The sequence below is a fragment of the Podarcis cretensis genome (genome assembly GCF_951804945.1).
Source record: "Podarcis cretensis genome assembly, chromosome: 6".
Lineage (NCBI taxonomy): Eukaryota > Metazoa > Chordata > Lepidosauria > Squamata > Lacertidae > Podarcis > Podarcis cretensis.
Window position 1 is genome coordinate 59003524 of NC_137175.1, and position 16530 is coordinate 59020053.

General features: G+C 39.7%; 1 protein-coding gene across 2 annotated transcripts in view; it reads right to left on the minus strand.

Annotated features, from left to right (window-relative positions):
* Positions 1-5691: 5691 nt before the first annotated feature.
* The window catches only part of CYB5RL (cytochrome b5 reductase like), a 93494-nt gene continuing 82655 nt past the window's right edge, over positions 5692-16530 (minus strand). The window contains exons 2-7 of one of the 2 annotated variants that reach the window (XM_079980784.1): positions 15661-15840; positions 13822-13970; positions 11954-12041; positions 8262-8366; positions 7173-7376; positions 5692-6692 (exon numbers count right to left, since the gene is read on the minus strand). In XM_079980784.1, coding sequence (XP_079836910.1) covers positions 6489-6692; positions 7173-7376; positions 8262-8366; positions 11954-12041; positions 13822-13970; positions 15661-15837 — 927 coding nt within the window. In that variant the 5' untranslated portion in view covers positions 15838-15840 and the 3' untranslated portion in view covers positions 5692-6488. Of the gene's footprint in view, positions 6693-7172; positions 7377-8261; positions 8367-11953; positions 13289-13821; positions 13971-15660; positions 15841-16530 lie in introns of both variants that reach the window. The other variant, XM_079980785.1, reaches the window with a different exon arrangement.

A 16530-nucleotide genomic window follows, 5' to 3' on the forward strand; every position in this document is an offset into this window, starting at 1 on the left:
AGAATTTGGGAGATATGAATGGAGTTGTCTCAACAAACATGGATAAAGCACAGAGACAAGTGGTTTCAAAAGAAGGGAGACTACCAAAGATCTTTTTTGAAATGACTGAAACAATGGACTTGATTGACATTTGGAGAATAAAGAACCCTCTAGAGAGAGAGGGAACTTTCTTCTCTGAAGCAAAAATGACATGGACAAGAATAGACCAAATCTGGATTTCTAGCAGTCTGGTGCCAAGAACAAAAAAAGTAGAAATATGCCCAAAAACGTGCTCCGACCATAATGCAGTGAAGATGGAGATGAAACTAACAACAACTGGATCCTATAGATGGAGAATGAATGACACCCTATTTAAGGATGAAGAGATCCACAAGAAGGCCCTTAAAACATTAAAAGATTACTTTGAGATCAACAGGAAAACAGATGTGGAAAAAAGAATAATTTGGGACGCAAGTAAAGCCGTGATGCGAGGTTTCCTGATTCAACAAAATTCTATTAAGAGGAAGCAACAAAATGAGAAGAAAGAAAATTTTTTAGAAAAAATAAAAGAAGGAGAGAAGAAGTTGAGGTCTAAACCAAAATCCCATGAGATTTTGAGAGAAATAAAGTTCTATCAGATGCAGTATATGGAGCTTATGAACCAACAAATAGAATGGAAGATAAGGCAAATGAGACAAAGAACTTTTGAATCAGCAGATAAATGTGGGAAACTTCTGTCATGGCAATTGAAAAAAAGGCAGAAAATGAACACTGTAACAAGTTTAGAAATGGAAGGAAAAATTATCCATAAACCCAATGAGATCAACAATTGTTTTCAAAGCTTCTTTAAGAAATTGTATGCACAAGGGCCAATCAACGAGCAAGAAATAGAAGAATTCATCAGAAAATATGGTTTACCAAAAATCTCAGAACAAAGTAAAAGGATCTTAAATGAGGAAATAACAGAACAAGAAATAGAGGGTGCCATTCAAAATATGAAATTGGGAAAATCACCAGGACCAGATGGCCTAACGGCCAAATACTACAAAATGTTGAAAGAATGGCTGACACAACCATTGAAGGAAGTTTGCAATGAAATTTTGAAGGGGAAAAAGGCACCTGAATCGTGGAAAGAGGCTTTCATCTCACTTATACCGAAAACAGAGACTGAGAAGAACCAGGTTAAAAACTACCGCCCTATATCTTTACTCAATGTGGATTACAAAATTTTTGCAGACATTTTGGCAAAAAGATTGAAAAGAGTTTTAGCAGAAGAGATTCATAAGGACCAAACAGGCTTTCTCCCAGGCAGACATATGTCAGACAATGTGAGAAACATTATAGACATTTTGGAGCTGTTGGACGTTGACATTAACAGGAAAGCAGTTTTGATCTTTGTGGATGCAGAGAAAGCCTTTGACAACATTTGTTGGACTTTTATGAAAAAGAATCTCCAAGGGATGGGGGTAGGCCAAGGTTTCGAAAACGGTATAGGTGCAATATATTCTCAACAAAAGGCCAAATTAATTGTAAACAATGTGGTAACAGAAGAAATACCTATAGAAAAAGGTACACGACAGGGTTGCCCAATATCCCCTTTGCTTTTTATATCAGTCCTGGAGGTATTGTTAAACATGATTAGAAAGGACCAGTTGGTTAAAGGAGTTCAGGTCGGAGTTAGACATTATAAATTAAGAGCATTCGCAGATGATCTAGTATTGACTTTGCAACAGCCAGACACTAGTACTAAAAGAGTATTAGAATTAATTGATATATTTGGTCGAGTAGCAGGTTTTAAATTGAATAGACAAAAAACGAAAGTGTTGGAAAAAAATTTAACAACGGAAGAAAGAGAGAGCTTTCAGAATGAAACAGGCTTGGAAATAACAAAAAGGGTAAAATACCTGGGGGTAAATTTAACATCCAAGAATGTGAACTTATTTAAGGACAATTATGAAAAATGCTGGTCAGAAGTTAAAAAGGATTTGGAAATATGGTCAAGGTTGAAACTTTCCTTGTTAGGCCGAATTGCTACTATTAAGATGAATGTATTGCCTAGAATGTTGTTTTTATTCCAGACGCTGCAGATTGTGGACAAGATGGAGTGTTTCAAGAAGTGGCAGAAAGATATATCAAAATTTGTCTGGCAGGGCAAAAAGCCCAGAATTAAATTTAAGATTTTAACTGACGCAAAGGATAGAGGGGGGTTTGCCCTGCCGGACTTAAGACTTTATTATGAATCAGCAACTTTCTGCTGGTTGAAACACTGGCTACTTCTTGAGAACACTGACATTTTGGATCTGGAAGGGTATGACAATAGTTTTGGTTGGCATGCATACTTATGGTACGACAAGGCAAAGGTGTATAAAAGCTTTAAAAACCATATTGTAAGGAAAGCATTGTATAACGTTTGGACTAGATACAAAGATTTGTTGGAAAGTAAAACCCCTAGGTGGGTGTCACCAATGGAAGCTAGGGAAGTAAAAAAGCTTAATATGGATTCTAAATGGCCAAAATATCATGAGATTTTAGAATACGATGGTGAAAGGGTGAAACTTCAGAGCTATGAGAAATTAAAGCCTAAGGTTCGAGATTGGTTGCATTACCATCAGATAAATGAGACGTTTAAACAAGACAGGAAAATAGGATTTCAGAAAGAGAAGTCAAAATTAGAAACGGAATTGTTGGAATCCAATACTAAGAACTTATCAAAAATGTATAACTTGCTGTTAAAATGGAATACACAGGATGAAACGGTGAAATCAGCTATGATTAAATGGGCACAAGATATCGGTCATGATATTATGTTTGCTGACTGGGAACAGTTATGGACCACTGGTATTAAATTTACTGCATGTAATGCCTTAAAAGAAAATATTATGAAAATGATCTACCGGTGGTACATGACCCCAGTCAAGCTTGCAAAAATTTATCATTTGCCTAATAATAAGTGTTGGAAAAGTAATGAGACTGAAGGTACTTTCTACCACCTTTGGTGGACCTGCCCAAAGGTTAAAGCTTTCTGGGAAATGATCTATAATGAAATTAAGAAGGTCCTTAAGTGGACTTTTCCTAAGAAACCAGAGGCTTTCCTCTTGGGCATGGTGGGCCAAGTGGTGTTAAGGAAGGATAGGACTTTCTTTATGTATGCCACTACAGCAGCAAGAATTTTACTGGCAAAGTATTGGAAGACGCAAGAACTACCTACTCTGGAAGAATGGCAAACAAAGGTGATTGACTTTATGGGCCTGGCCGAGATGACGGGCAGAATCCGGGACCAGGGGAAAGAGACAGTGGAAGAGGACTGGAAGAATTTCAAAATATATCTTAAAAATAATTGCAAAATTGAGGAATGTTAAGATGTCAGGGGGTAAGAAGTAAAGAATTGCAGCAGTAAACAAAAAAACTTAAGAAACTTTTATGAAAGGGAACTAAGACAATGGACTTAAGGGTTGCTAAAGAATTATTAAACAAGGATGCAGGGATGGGGAGGTATGGGGAAGTCAAAGAAGGAAGGGTATGAACCGATGAGCATGAAGTTATATTGTTTTACACTGTTCTTTATTATATGTGTGGAAAATTAATAAAAATTATTATAAAAAAAAAAAAAAATAATAGAATTGTAGAGTTGGAAGGGATCCTGAGGGTCATCTAGTCCAACCCCTTGCAATGCGGGAATCTCAACTAAAGCATCCATGGCAGGTGGCCACCCACCCTCTGCTTAAAAACCTCCAAGGAAGGAGAGTCCACAGCCTCCCAAGGGAGTCCATTCCAATGTCTAACAGCTCTTCCTGTCAGAAAGTTTTTCCAGATGTTTACTCGGAATCTCCTTTCTTGTAACTTAAAACCATTGGTTCAAGACCTACCCTGTGGAGCAGGAGAAGACAACCTTGCGCCACCTTCTATGACAGCCCTTCAGATATTTGATAATAATTTTTATTAGTTTTCTATTACAACAATCCAATCCAATAACAACCTCATTATAACAATGCCAAATTATAATACAATTAATAATACCAATCATTGAGATGCCAAATTATACAATTTAGGTGGCCCCCGCATGCTAGAATTAATGGTTTGATGCTTTCCTCTGTTTAAATATTTCAATCCTGGTCCAGATACCAAGCCCTTCAGATATTTGAAGATGGCTATCATATCTCCATGGGACGCAGGTGGCGCTGTGGGTTAAAGCCTCAGCGCCTAGGGCTTGCCGATCGAAAGGTCGGCGGTTCGAATCCCTGCGGCGGGGTGCGCTCCCGCTGCTCGGTCCCAGCGCCTGCCAACCTAGCAGTTCGAAAGCACCTCCGGGTGCAAGTAGATAAATAGGGACCGCTTACCAGCGGGAAGGTAAACGGCGTTTCCGTGTGCGGCTCTGGCTTGCCAGAGCAGCGATGTCACGCTGGCCACGTGACCCGGAAGTGTCTCCGGACAGCGCTGGCCCCTGGCCTCTTAAGTGAGATGGGCGCACAACCCCAGAGTCTGTCAAGACTGGCCCGTACGGGCAGGGGTACCTTTACCTTTACCTTTATCATATCTCCTCCCAGTCTCCTCTTTTCCAGGCTAAACATACCCAGCTCCTTCTAGTGTTCCTTGTAAGGCTTGGTTTCCATGTAAAGCATTTATCCCTGTATGTGTTTTCCTACATGTTTACTGAATGTGTGGAGAGGGAAATAGGCCCATTTCCTCAGGCCACACCCTGACCTATGCGCATTTAAATGAACACATAGAAAGGGCTGCTATGTAGGGCCCCTGAAGGTGCAAGGGCTTAGGCTAGGGTATGCAGCCAGAAAGCTTAGTCCTGTTCCCGCCTCATACATCCACTGAACACTCGAGTAGGGATTTAGTTAACAGGCTACAACCATTAAGTGACTATTTTGCACTAGCGCAAGGAGAGTAAGATACAACCCTGTCCTGTTCAAGCAGTCTTGCCAGAGGATAAAGTCAGGTTGTACGATTCAAGTTCTCCATGTGAACAGAGAAATAAAGAGGAGCAATTGATTATCTTGATTATCATCCCCAAAGATTCAGGACTGTCTATTTGGAAAGAATCAAGGTGACATAGCTAAAGCGTTACATTTTTCTATATACAGCGGAACCTCTCCCTATTCTCCCACCTTCAGATACTACTAATTCAGTTTTGAGTTCACCCATCTCTCTTGTGACTCCACATCAGTATAACCTTATGGAAATGATATCCTCTTTTATCTGCTGTCTGATTACTCAAATGTTTTCTGTGCTCCTGAGGCTATTTAGATAAATTGAATTGCACAGTATATGAAGACATTTTTACATATTACGGAAGCATTTTAAATGCCACAAGAAATGATGGGAGTAGTGTGCTATATTTCTGAGCACTGCGTAGATTGGTCATGATTTTTAACATGAACAGCTTTCAGTAGCTTATTTGACTGTAAATTCTTTACAGGCTAAAACGTAGCCACAAATACATACATTATGTACACATATGAACATAAATCTGCAAGGTACTGAAGCAGACCATTGTTCCTCCTTTTAAGAGAAGATGCCAGAGACTGGTGATGGGAACTTGTGTATGCAGAGCATGTAGCTACCACCAAGCTATGACCCCTCCCTACGCTGGAAGCAAAGCTTTGTAGATGTATTCATTTTTCAGTTCTGTGCTGAGAAAAGTAGAACATCATGGGGTATTTCCCCCTCAAAGAGGCTTCTATGACTAACAACAGAAACCCAATGCAATTTTCCATTATGTGTATTAATTAGATCAGGCTAAGGTTTCCGGTTTCCTCGGTCTACAGATCAATATCCTCCCAGCTCTGAAATAGATCAAATTTAGGCCTTTTGTTATAAAGTGAAGTTGAAGCTCTCTTTTTTTGGTTCCTTATTGCACTGAAGATTCTGCCCTCTGGACTTGAATGGTGGGCAGTGGAGTCTGGCCACAGTTCAGCAAAACTTAGTCATGACTAAATTCCATGTTATTGCTCTCAATGGGGCTTAAATATGACGAGTCTCTTGCTGGACTGTGCCTAGGGCACCTAGGGAGGGGCAATCGGGATTCAGCTTCAGTGTATTGGTTCATATCCAGCCCATCACTGCTTCTAAGTGTGAGTCCTGAGGTGCTCTCCTGATTCAGATGGAACAAAGATAGAGCTGGGCATCACCTGCATACTGATAACATCTCTCTCCAAGTCTCCTGATGACAGCTCTCAGCAGCTTCAAACTGATGTTAAATGCCATGGGGGACAAGATGGAGCTCTGTGGGATGCTACAGGACAATTCCCATGGTGCTGAGCAATAGCTTCCCCATAATTACTTTCTGGAAACAGTCAAGAATAACTGGCTGCAAGTGGAACCAGGCTTTTATCACTAGCTGTGGTATCTGCTCATTCATGGGATTGTTTAGCCAACTCTTAGGACACAGAAGGCATACATTTGGATGGATTGGCACAGCTAAACATTTTTTAAAAATCCAATCTGACCAAAGGCAGATTAAGATTATTCGTAGCAAAGATACCTTGTTTGTTTAAAGTCCGTTAAAATATAAAATAAGAATCTTCTTTAAGACCAATGGCTTTCAAAGATCTCTCCATCTCTTCACTAAATGTCACAGAGCCACATATCAATATGTAAGGTTGTCTTCTGCATGTGTTCACCATACTCTTAATCACGTCCTCGTTTATTCGACCAAGGTGCGTGTTTTTTTGAAAGCTCCAAGGCAGATTTTTGAGTGAATGTTCCTGAAGAGGCAAAAGTATAAGACACTTTAAAATCATCTCACAGAAACATACGGCCAATACTAAATTAGCCTTGAGCTATATTAATCCTGTTTTTCTCTCCTGGATGGAAGGAGAAGAGGTGGGATGTAGAGACCACTGGCTTTTGTCTGGCCGGGATGTAGCCTTCTGTACAAAGATAAGAGTCACATCCATTGTTCTGGCTGCTTTCGCTTCCGGATCCACTCAGCCCTGGCATGTGGCCCCTGGAACACTGTATATGAGGGGGTGCGGCTCTTGGGCTGCAAAAGGCTCTACATACAAACATGGGCTTTACTACCTAGCTATGGTCCTTTTCCCAGCTAGGAAGGCTAGACATGACAAGGTTTTCAGTGCAGGACTGAACCACTTGCAATACATATAGCATGAAGGTTCATGCATCAACCGAGGGGAAGGTTGTCACACTGTCCCATGGGAAGGAAAAATTGCCTATTAGGATATTACCTGGCTTAATACATAAAATGCCCTTATGTTCCAGAATCGAGATTGCTCTTGAAGAAGAGGCTTCATGTAGATATTTTCAAAGTTCCTGAAGCAGCCCACTAAAGTTACAAATGTTTCATCATCCTCATTCTCTGTTATGTACTGAAGAATAGGAAGCATTGGTGCTAGACCAGTACCAGAAGCAAGCATGAGCAGTTCTCCATACTGAAAATGAAGCAGAAGATGCCAAATACATCTGAGTCACTGGAAATGGAAAAACACTACAACAGAAACTGAATTTCAACGCCAATTCATCATTTCATCCTATAAAAAAAGTGTGAACACTGCATAACTCGGGGATTATTTTTTCTCCTTTGGCAATCGTGTCCACTGTGATCAACTGAGAAAGCTTTACTTGGCAATAAGTCCCAATGAACTTTTTGAATAGACATGAGCTTGTTCCAGAAAGTGCATGTCATGCTAAATCATGGTCAGTATTGAAATTCAGATGACAAGGAAGCTTCAAGAGGGAATGAAACAAACATGGTAGGAGGACAGTGCTCAGAAAGGACTCAGACTTCACCGTTTATCTTTTCTGTCTCTTGTGGTTTGCAATATTAACAGGACAATTCTAAGTATGTTGACTTGGGATGGAATTCTATTTCGTTCAATGGGGAGTGCGTCCTATTTAGGATTACAGCCTTAATTATCAAATATAAAATAAAATTTATCTAAATCTGACTCGACTTCTATTCTTGATCATCTGCTATATTTTCTCCTCTTGTTCTTTTTAAAAGAAATTGCATCCTACACAGATCCATGTCAAAGCTCTGAAGCACTGTGGTGAAAATCTGAAGAACCCTACCCTGATCCTTAAACCCTAATGGTTTTCCCCTCATTTCCTGAAACCAAAAATAGGAACCCAACTATTTGGTATTTGACTACTTGTAATAGTGGCCCTACATGTGATTGTATCTCATTGGTATTGTATTGTCCATTTTATTTTATATTACATTTTTAGATATTATGCTGTTAACTCCCCTGTGATTGCTATGTAGTGAAGGGGTTGAGAGGGGGGTTGTGTGTGTGTAAGTATATATATGGCTTTACTTGATTGGCTGAATAAGGAAAACCTCCAAATGGTCCTCTCCAACAAACCGAATCTCCTTCTTTCCAGGATTTTACATATTGTGACATGAGTCCATCTTCATAGCACTTGTAAAGAAAACACAAAACAAACAAACAAATAAAAACATTTTTGAGAGGAAAACCTCACGTTTATATTCTACAAATAAAATTTCATAAACTAGAACAGAAAAAATATTTTTAAAATCTCTTAAAATATATATTAAAGGTCTAGCACAAAGAGATTTAAATTAATCTGGGACATGAGTTACGAATCTAGCATTATTATTTGTTAATTCGCTCAAGTGTATGCAAAATAAAGATTGTCTATTGCTTGTATTGTGATTGTGCTGACTAAGCTGGGTGGCGGATAAAACCACTCAGGTATTTTAAAACCTGCTCTGACTGCAAATAGCCTTTGCACCCGATACTAACAGATACACAAAATAGCACCTAACACATGCAATCATTTATTCATTGTGGAACTCTGTGCATTTATAGGGAGAAGGGAACTTTCTGAGTAGTGAAATTCAAGTGCACAATTTCTTCGGTCATTTGTTCCAGGACTTGTATATTCTGCCTTTTTAATGCTTCCTTCATCTATCAGTTTGGAGTGAAAGTAGTTCAAGCTAACACAACGTATCACACAAAAATCTGATCACAGCACCATACTTTCTCTACAATAATGAATGTAAAAAGCATCTGCATCTACAATAATGAATGTAAAAAGCATCTGCATCTAGGAAAGAACAGAGTTGGCTCAGTCAGTAGAGCATGAGACTCTTAATCTCAGGGTCAGGGGTTCAAGCCCCACACTGGACAAAAGATTCTTGCGTTGAAGGGGGTTGGACTAGATGACCCTTGTTGTCCCTTCCAGCTCTACAATTCTATGATTCTAAGAAGAGAGATAGCTATGCTTAAGGTGGCCAGCTTTACACAGTCTCTGCTCCCATGCCTCTGGCATAGAAAAAAAATTCCCAGAGGGAGAGTCTATTGCAGCAAAAGCAACACAGTGTGTTGCAGCACCTTAAAGACTTAAGAATTTATTATGGCATAAGATTTCATGGACTAAAGTCAACTTCACCCACTGCAGTGGGCTCTAGTCCATGAAAGCTTATGCCACAATATATGCGTTAGCCTTCAAGGCATAGCTGCCAACGTGTCCCTTTTTTAAAGGGAAATTCCCTTATTCCGAATAGGATTCCTCACAAGAAAAGGGAAAAGTTGACAGCTACGCTTCAAGCTGCTACAGGTGGTCTTTGCTGGTTTTACAATTGCCATTTAGCAGATGGAACTTTTCTTATCACGTATCTTCATCTCAGGAGACACTGCTGATAAATGTCTGCATGCCAGGCTGCTGTTAAAACTTTAGGAGCCGTGGCAGGGTGGAGTTGCTGGTATACCTCTAGCCATAGTGAGAAGAAGGCAGAAGAGGATGTTAAATTCAAGGTGTGAAGAGAGAGAAGACTTCAGTTACGTTTCCCATTTGGCGAGAGATTGGTTGCAGGAGACAGAATGTATTTAGAATCGAATAGGTTCCTTCCTCGTTCTAATGGGGAAATGACCAAACTGGTTTGTAATGAATTCTTGTAAATAGAAACTCCTGAAGAGAAAACCTCTATGCCAGGTTTTACACCAAAAAACACCATAACATTATAGAATCACTCAAAGGGAGGGTTAAGCGCAGAAAATCGCCACTCACTTGCACTTAACTGTAGTATCACAAATGCAGCGCCATAATCATGGGACACAGGGGTGTCTGAACAGCACTTGGATTGCATAGTAATAATAATAATATAGTACTTCCAAAAATTGCCTGAATAGTGAGAAATACACTACAATCTACAAAGCCAAGTTATACAAATGGGTGCTTTACGATGGGTGTTCCATCTCTTTTGTTACCGCCAGAGAATAACTATGGTTCCTTTTGGGATGAAAGGTTCTATATAAAGGGAAGGTGTTATTACAATCATTACTACTATTATTGAAATGCAAAACTTGTGTGTAATAAGCAAGTATATATAAAATTTCACAGTCAGCCTATAAAGGTAACCTATTAATGCAGCTCAAATGTAGCATTTCCCCCTCCAATTGCCACAATAATGGTGAAATGATCCACCCACAAGTGTCTTATAAAAGCTATACACACCTCAAAAGGAGTATAATTCATGCTCAAACTATCACGCAATCAATGATAAAACCCTGAAAAGCACACATTCCTGGAGGGTGAGCAGAGGGCAAAATGATGGGTCCCTGTGACCTGCCTGGAAGATCTAGTGCTTGAGGTTTGAGATTTACAGTGAAATCTATCTTCCCCTGAGAAGGTGTAAAGACAGATTAAAAAGATAGACATGATTTTGATATTCCTAGGCTCATAATTATTTATGTTTGCACTGATCCTTGTTAGGCTCTGCCAACATTCCTTCTGAACATAAGGACTCAAAGGCTGCAATCAATAAATCTCTTAATCCCATAGAGAAATCATTGAATTTACTCAGGAGAATTGCCTTATGCAGTGATTGACACTGATCCTAAAAACATTACAGCTGTATCACAGCATGAAATGGCAGGTTCTGTACTTACTACAGTTTCCTGCTGTGGTCATTCTGGCTACACTGCCTGTAACATACCATAGCAATGTAAGAGATGACTACTAATATGGATCCTGTATAGATGGCTCCATATTGTCCAAAAAGACAGATGAGCCATCCTCAACCCTTTTACTCCCCCACCTCATCATCACAAAACCCTTCACAAGGACAAAATGCGGCAGCCCAACATGCACCAAGTAGATGCCCTTCTCTAAGAACAAGTAAAGCCTGTTGAGCTGTCAACTTGATTGACTTGGGTGCAGTCTATACATACGGCAGAATGACGGGGTAAAATGGACAGAAACTATTCAGATGGGAGGTAGGGTGGGAACGCATTTTAAGATTCTCCCTTGCGTTGAAAGCTCACTGCATGTAGAAAACTATGGATTAGGGAAAGTTGTACTTATTTATGGGGGGGGACCGGGGACCCTTGCATTCTGCTTTCCCCTTTGGAAATGGAGTTGCTCCAAGATGTTAACAAGGTGTAAACAGCCACAAAAATAACAACAACAGTAAAATAACATGTTATTAAAACAAATACCAAAACCAACTAGGTCTAAACACAGCGTCATGAAACAGGGAGGCACGGAGAGCCAGAGCTAACAATAAATAAACAAAATTAAGCAACAGCAGAACCAAAGCCTCGTGGTGTGGTTGTTTCTCTAAAAATAGGCATAAAATGCCAGCAGAACACAAACAGAGAGGAAGATAACCTAATCTCTTGCGGCAGGGAGTTCCATATGTGGCAGGCTGCCACAGGGAAAGCCCTCTTGAATGTGCCTCAAAAGGCAGTGCTACATGTAGTACATGTCATTTTTTTACTTGCAGGAAGTTTCTGAAATGGTACTACCCAGAATCCCGTCACCCCAGTCTACCACCTCATCTCGCTGCATGAGTAGCCCCGTCTTTACTTCAGAGTGAGGGGAGGGGGGGCAGCATTCCACATATTGATTAGGACTAACAAGCCAAATCTTTGACTGCAGGCCTCTAGTTATTAAAGTACAAAGCTAAGCACTCAGCTGGCCTAGAAGATGACATGATTCCTACGTCAAGCTGTTAATCTATAGAACAAAGGCCGCTATTTACCTTTATTAAAACTTCAAAGTACCCTTCAGCATTCACAGGAGTAATTGGAGTATAGGCTCTCTGAACCTCCAAACCATTCACTAGTCCTCTGAGGAAGGAAAAAAAAAGAGAGAGAGAGAGAAAGATAGAGGAAGGGAACCCTGATCTGAATCCCTTACAATTCCTGTCAGCAAAGTACTGCTCTCTCAGCAAAGGCTGCTGCCTGAAAAGCACTGCAGGTATCCTTCCTCCTTCCCCATGGGCTGTCCTTTGCCAAGCCAGACAATAGATCATTCCCTCCCATTTTGCAGTGAAATCACAGAGATTCAAGGCATTGAAATAACCTCAGATTTCTGTGTCACACACCTCCCTTAACAATCTTTCCCTTTCCTGGGGCCAGATGAGCTACATGGCCAGCCTAGCTATTTTGTGCAATATAGCTATGTTGCTCACAAAGTAAGGGAATTATAGAACTATACTAAGGGAGGGATTATAAATGGTCTTGGACAGATAGTGAATACATGGAAATAATATTAACAAACAACACCCCACACTCATAAAATTTTGAATTTGGGAATGCTCCCAACTAAATGTGCAGAAAGAATAACTGAAACAGTCATGCAAAATCAGACCTATCTCACAAATGTTGCACAAAGGTCAATGATACTACTCCTAGGCTTAATCCATTTGTATTCCTACATGTGTTGGAAGGAGCCCAGAATGAACCATGCTCCTGTCGTGGTGCTGGCAACCTCACCCAGTTTATAGAAACTGAATCACAGTCAACTTAAAAGTCCAAAAAAGACTTGGGAAGCAATGTACCTCCTGGCTTCCACTGCCAATCAATTGCACATCAACAACAGACAACTTTTCAACTCAGAATAGTCAATTCTTTTATCCTTAATGAAGTTTTGTGAGGCATCTAGCTGTTACAGGGATGGGGAGGATATATAGTGAACAGTTGCCAACAGCAGCTTTATTAATCTGTTTTCAGTGGGAATCAGGCATTTTGGATAGATGCTCAGTGTGATATTATGGTCCTCCAACAAAAGGGAGGGGGGAAGTCCAGGAGATTCTTTGGAATCTTGTTTTTATGTTGCAGGTTGGATACGTGATTGTATAATTTTAATCTGAAAAGCCAAATAAACAATTTTTTAAAAAGAAAGATATTATGGTCAGGGTGTTGGTGTTGGACCACAGAATCTAGAGACTACACCATCACTCAGTTATAAGGTTCACTTGGGCAACTTTGATCAGTCACTCTAACTTATTTCACAGAGTTACTGGGAGGGCAAAATGTTCCCACATACCTTAGAGCAGGCATAGCCAAACTTGGCCCTCCAAATGTTTTTGGGACTACAACTCCCATCATCCCTAGCTACCAGGACCAGTGGTCAGGGATGATGGGAATTGTAGTCCCAAAACATCTGGGGAGCCGAGTTTGGCCATGCCTATCTTAGAGGAAGGGTGGGATACAAAGGTAACTCATAACATAAATAATATGAAAGGTGGCTCTGTACTGCAATGGGCATAACTTCCTCAGGGGGAAAAGTTAATATACTGTCCCTATGTGTTGGTACGTGACGATCATTCCAATACACATTTGCTTTTCACCTTTTCCGTTTCTGCAAATTGGCTTTCTTACCCACACTTAATTTTTCTGCCTCCAATACAACTAAAATGGAAGGAAAAGCAAGTGTAGGGTGGCATATACCATAAAATTAACAAGGTTAATAAGCTCAGTGAGCTCACAAGTTCTTTCAACAGAGCCAATCTGGGAGCACAGAAATTATGATTTACTTGGCATGAAATCTTTGTAGCTCAACAACAACAAAAAGCAAGTTAAATCACATACTGAGGCCTGTTTAACTAGAGACTTGGTACAGTACCTTAGCACAATATGTTGTCCCAAACTCAACCCTAGGCTTCTATTTCCAGGCAATTCAAATTTATACTGGTAGGTGTCCTCTGTCAGCTGATCCACAGAGCTTATGATGAAAGCTGTAAACGTTTCTGGAGTTAGTTCTGAATTACTACACTGCAAAAGCAACAATAAATAATTACAAGGTTAAGCAATGCCACCCTCTTTTCTTTTCTTAAAAAAATGTGAGTGAATTCTGCCATGGTGAAACATGTTACTGCAAAACACACACACACACCCTGCCACACACACAAATTTTAAAGACTGAATACATCTGGTCTCAATAAAGTGTTAATTCAGTAAGTAATTATTTGTGAAGCCCCATTTTAATCTGCTTGTCTTTTTTACAATTATGACCATAACAATACGCTGATAATGATTTTCGAAGGTGAGAAACTAAAGGTATGTCCACACAGAAATAGTAATAGCACTCCCAAAAGATGATGGAAGGCCATCTAGGAGGTAATTTTCTACCTATCTCAAGGAACGGATGGGCATTCCTCCTTAGTTTGCAGTCTCTCTCAAAAGCAATTTCTTATTTTTCTCTAGACCTCCCACTAGGGCTGCCGTCTTTCTTCCTCTGCAAAACTCCAGCGCTTTTAACAGCTCCATGTCTGCAAGAATTACATGAGCAAAGCTTCTCACAGTACAAAGATCCAGTGAAGAGAATAGCTTATTCGGGCCTCCAGGCAATCTTTAGAAGCAAATTTTGCATTACCAATTTGTTCCAAGACACGTTTATCTTTTTCAGGGCACGTGAGCCATTCATTCTGTGGCCCCTGAATTTGATTGAAGTCTCAAGACTTCAGATTTGGAACAAGTAATAATAAAGAAAAGCACCTCTGAGCATGTGCCTCAGCCTTAGCCCTGGCACATCAAAATGGCTTCCAGGCCAATGGAAAGGGCTTCCAAGCAGGCTTGAACCCTAATATCTATCATTTCAAATAAAAAAAAGCATTTCTCTTTGTTTCTTCATTTCCTTGTTCTCATTTTCCCAGCATGCATTTCACAACCCTATGCGTTTTTAGGCTGAAGTAGGACCCATTGCGTTCAATGGGGCTTAGTCTCAATGGGATCGGCACCTCAGTTCCTAGCATCCTTTCTCAGGTATTACTCCAATAAGCAACATCATATTTTAAAGAGATTTGTGCTTGCCCTCAGTTGTTGGGTGCTTGAGGTGCGTTAACAGAATTGGAGAAAGCCCAGATGGCACAATGGGATAAAACTGAATTATGAGTAAGTTGTGATGTTCATCAATATGAGAGATGCTAGAAAGGAATGTATTCTCCTGCATGAATTACTATATATTTTCTTGCATTTAAAATGTAATGATAATTAAGCTTACATATTTTACTGCTTTTTATAGGAGCAAAAATACTTGCAAGATTTATTGGGAAGACAATATGGTAGCAAACTATAATTACAAATATTAAAAAGTGGGAAATTTGATGAGTGTTATAAAACACTTTTTCTAATAATTCTGCATTCAAGAGACTGGCAAGAGAGAAACACGTCAAAGACATAAACTTTTTGAAACATACTCATATTAAACTTCTAATTAGATCTAAAAAGGACAAAATACTGTTTTGGAAAGTAACTGCAAAGTAACCATGTCTTAACCATGTCTCCTCAGAAATAAGGCCTACTTAATTCAGTGGGGCTTACTCCCAGGTGTGTGGGGTTAGGGTTGCAGCCTAAACAGATATACCTGAACGTACAGTAGATCAATCTGAAATCAATGGGATCTATTTACAAGGGGGGGGGATAGGACCCAGATGAAATATTAACATAATTTTAAGATTTCTACTTGCTGTTTCTTCCTTGTCAGGAGGCTTCTGTCTTTTTTTGCCTTGGCCTTTTCCCACTGCTCCAGCTCGTCCTGATACGTGTCATAGACACAAGGTTTGCAGCCACTACCACAGCACTGGGATGGCAATGGCTCTTTGGGCTTGAGAGACAGCCAGTCATCTTCACTATCATCCATTATCTAGAAAATATAACACTCAGTTTCAAACTGCTGGATGGAGATGATCTGTCCCTACCACAACCAACATGTATTTTAGCACATTATAGCTGAATTCCTTGCTTGGAAGCACTTCATATTTTATTGATAATGTTATTACTTGTAAACCTCTTAAGAAATTTTGTTATGACCAAGTAGTACATAAATATTGCTAAATTTAACACTTATATCTATTTTTAATCTATTTTTGGAATATTGTTATTTTTAAGTTTTGGTATGTTACTACAGTATTTGTTATTTTGCTTCAGGATTTTTTAATGGGAAATGATATACACAGGTAATCAACTGTAACCTTCTACAGCATCATACTTTGCTTTGGATTGATGGTGCAGGAACAGGTTAAACAGGTCATTTTTCCTCCTTCCAACTCTCTACAGAAGCAAAGGCGTCAAAGAGAATGTAAAATCCGTTGTCCCAACAGCGAAAATGTCGAGGCTATGGATCCTGTCCCCAGTATGTTTTAGGAGCTAAACCTCTGTAAACCTGATCAGAGTTCAGTATGTCATCCTTTTGTATAATGTAGTTGTTTTAGGAAAAACCATCTTGCTGGACCCTTCTGAAGTTACATAATCAGGGGAGGCTAACAGTTTTACATGTACACATTTACATTAAAAAATCCAATCTGGATGCATTAACAAACTAGCTAAGAGCCAT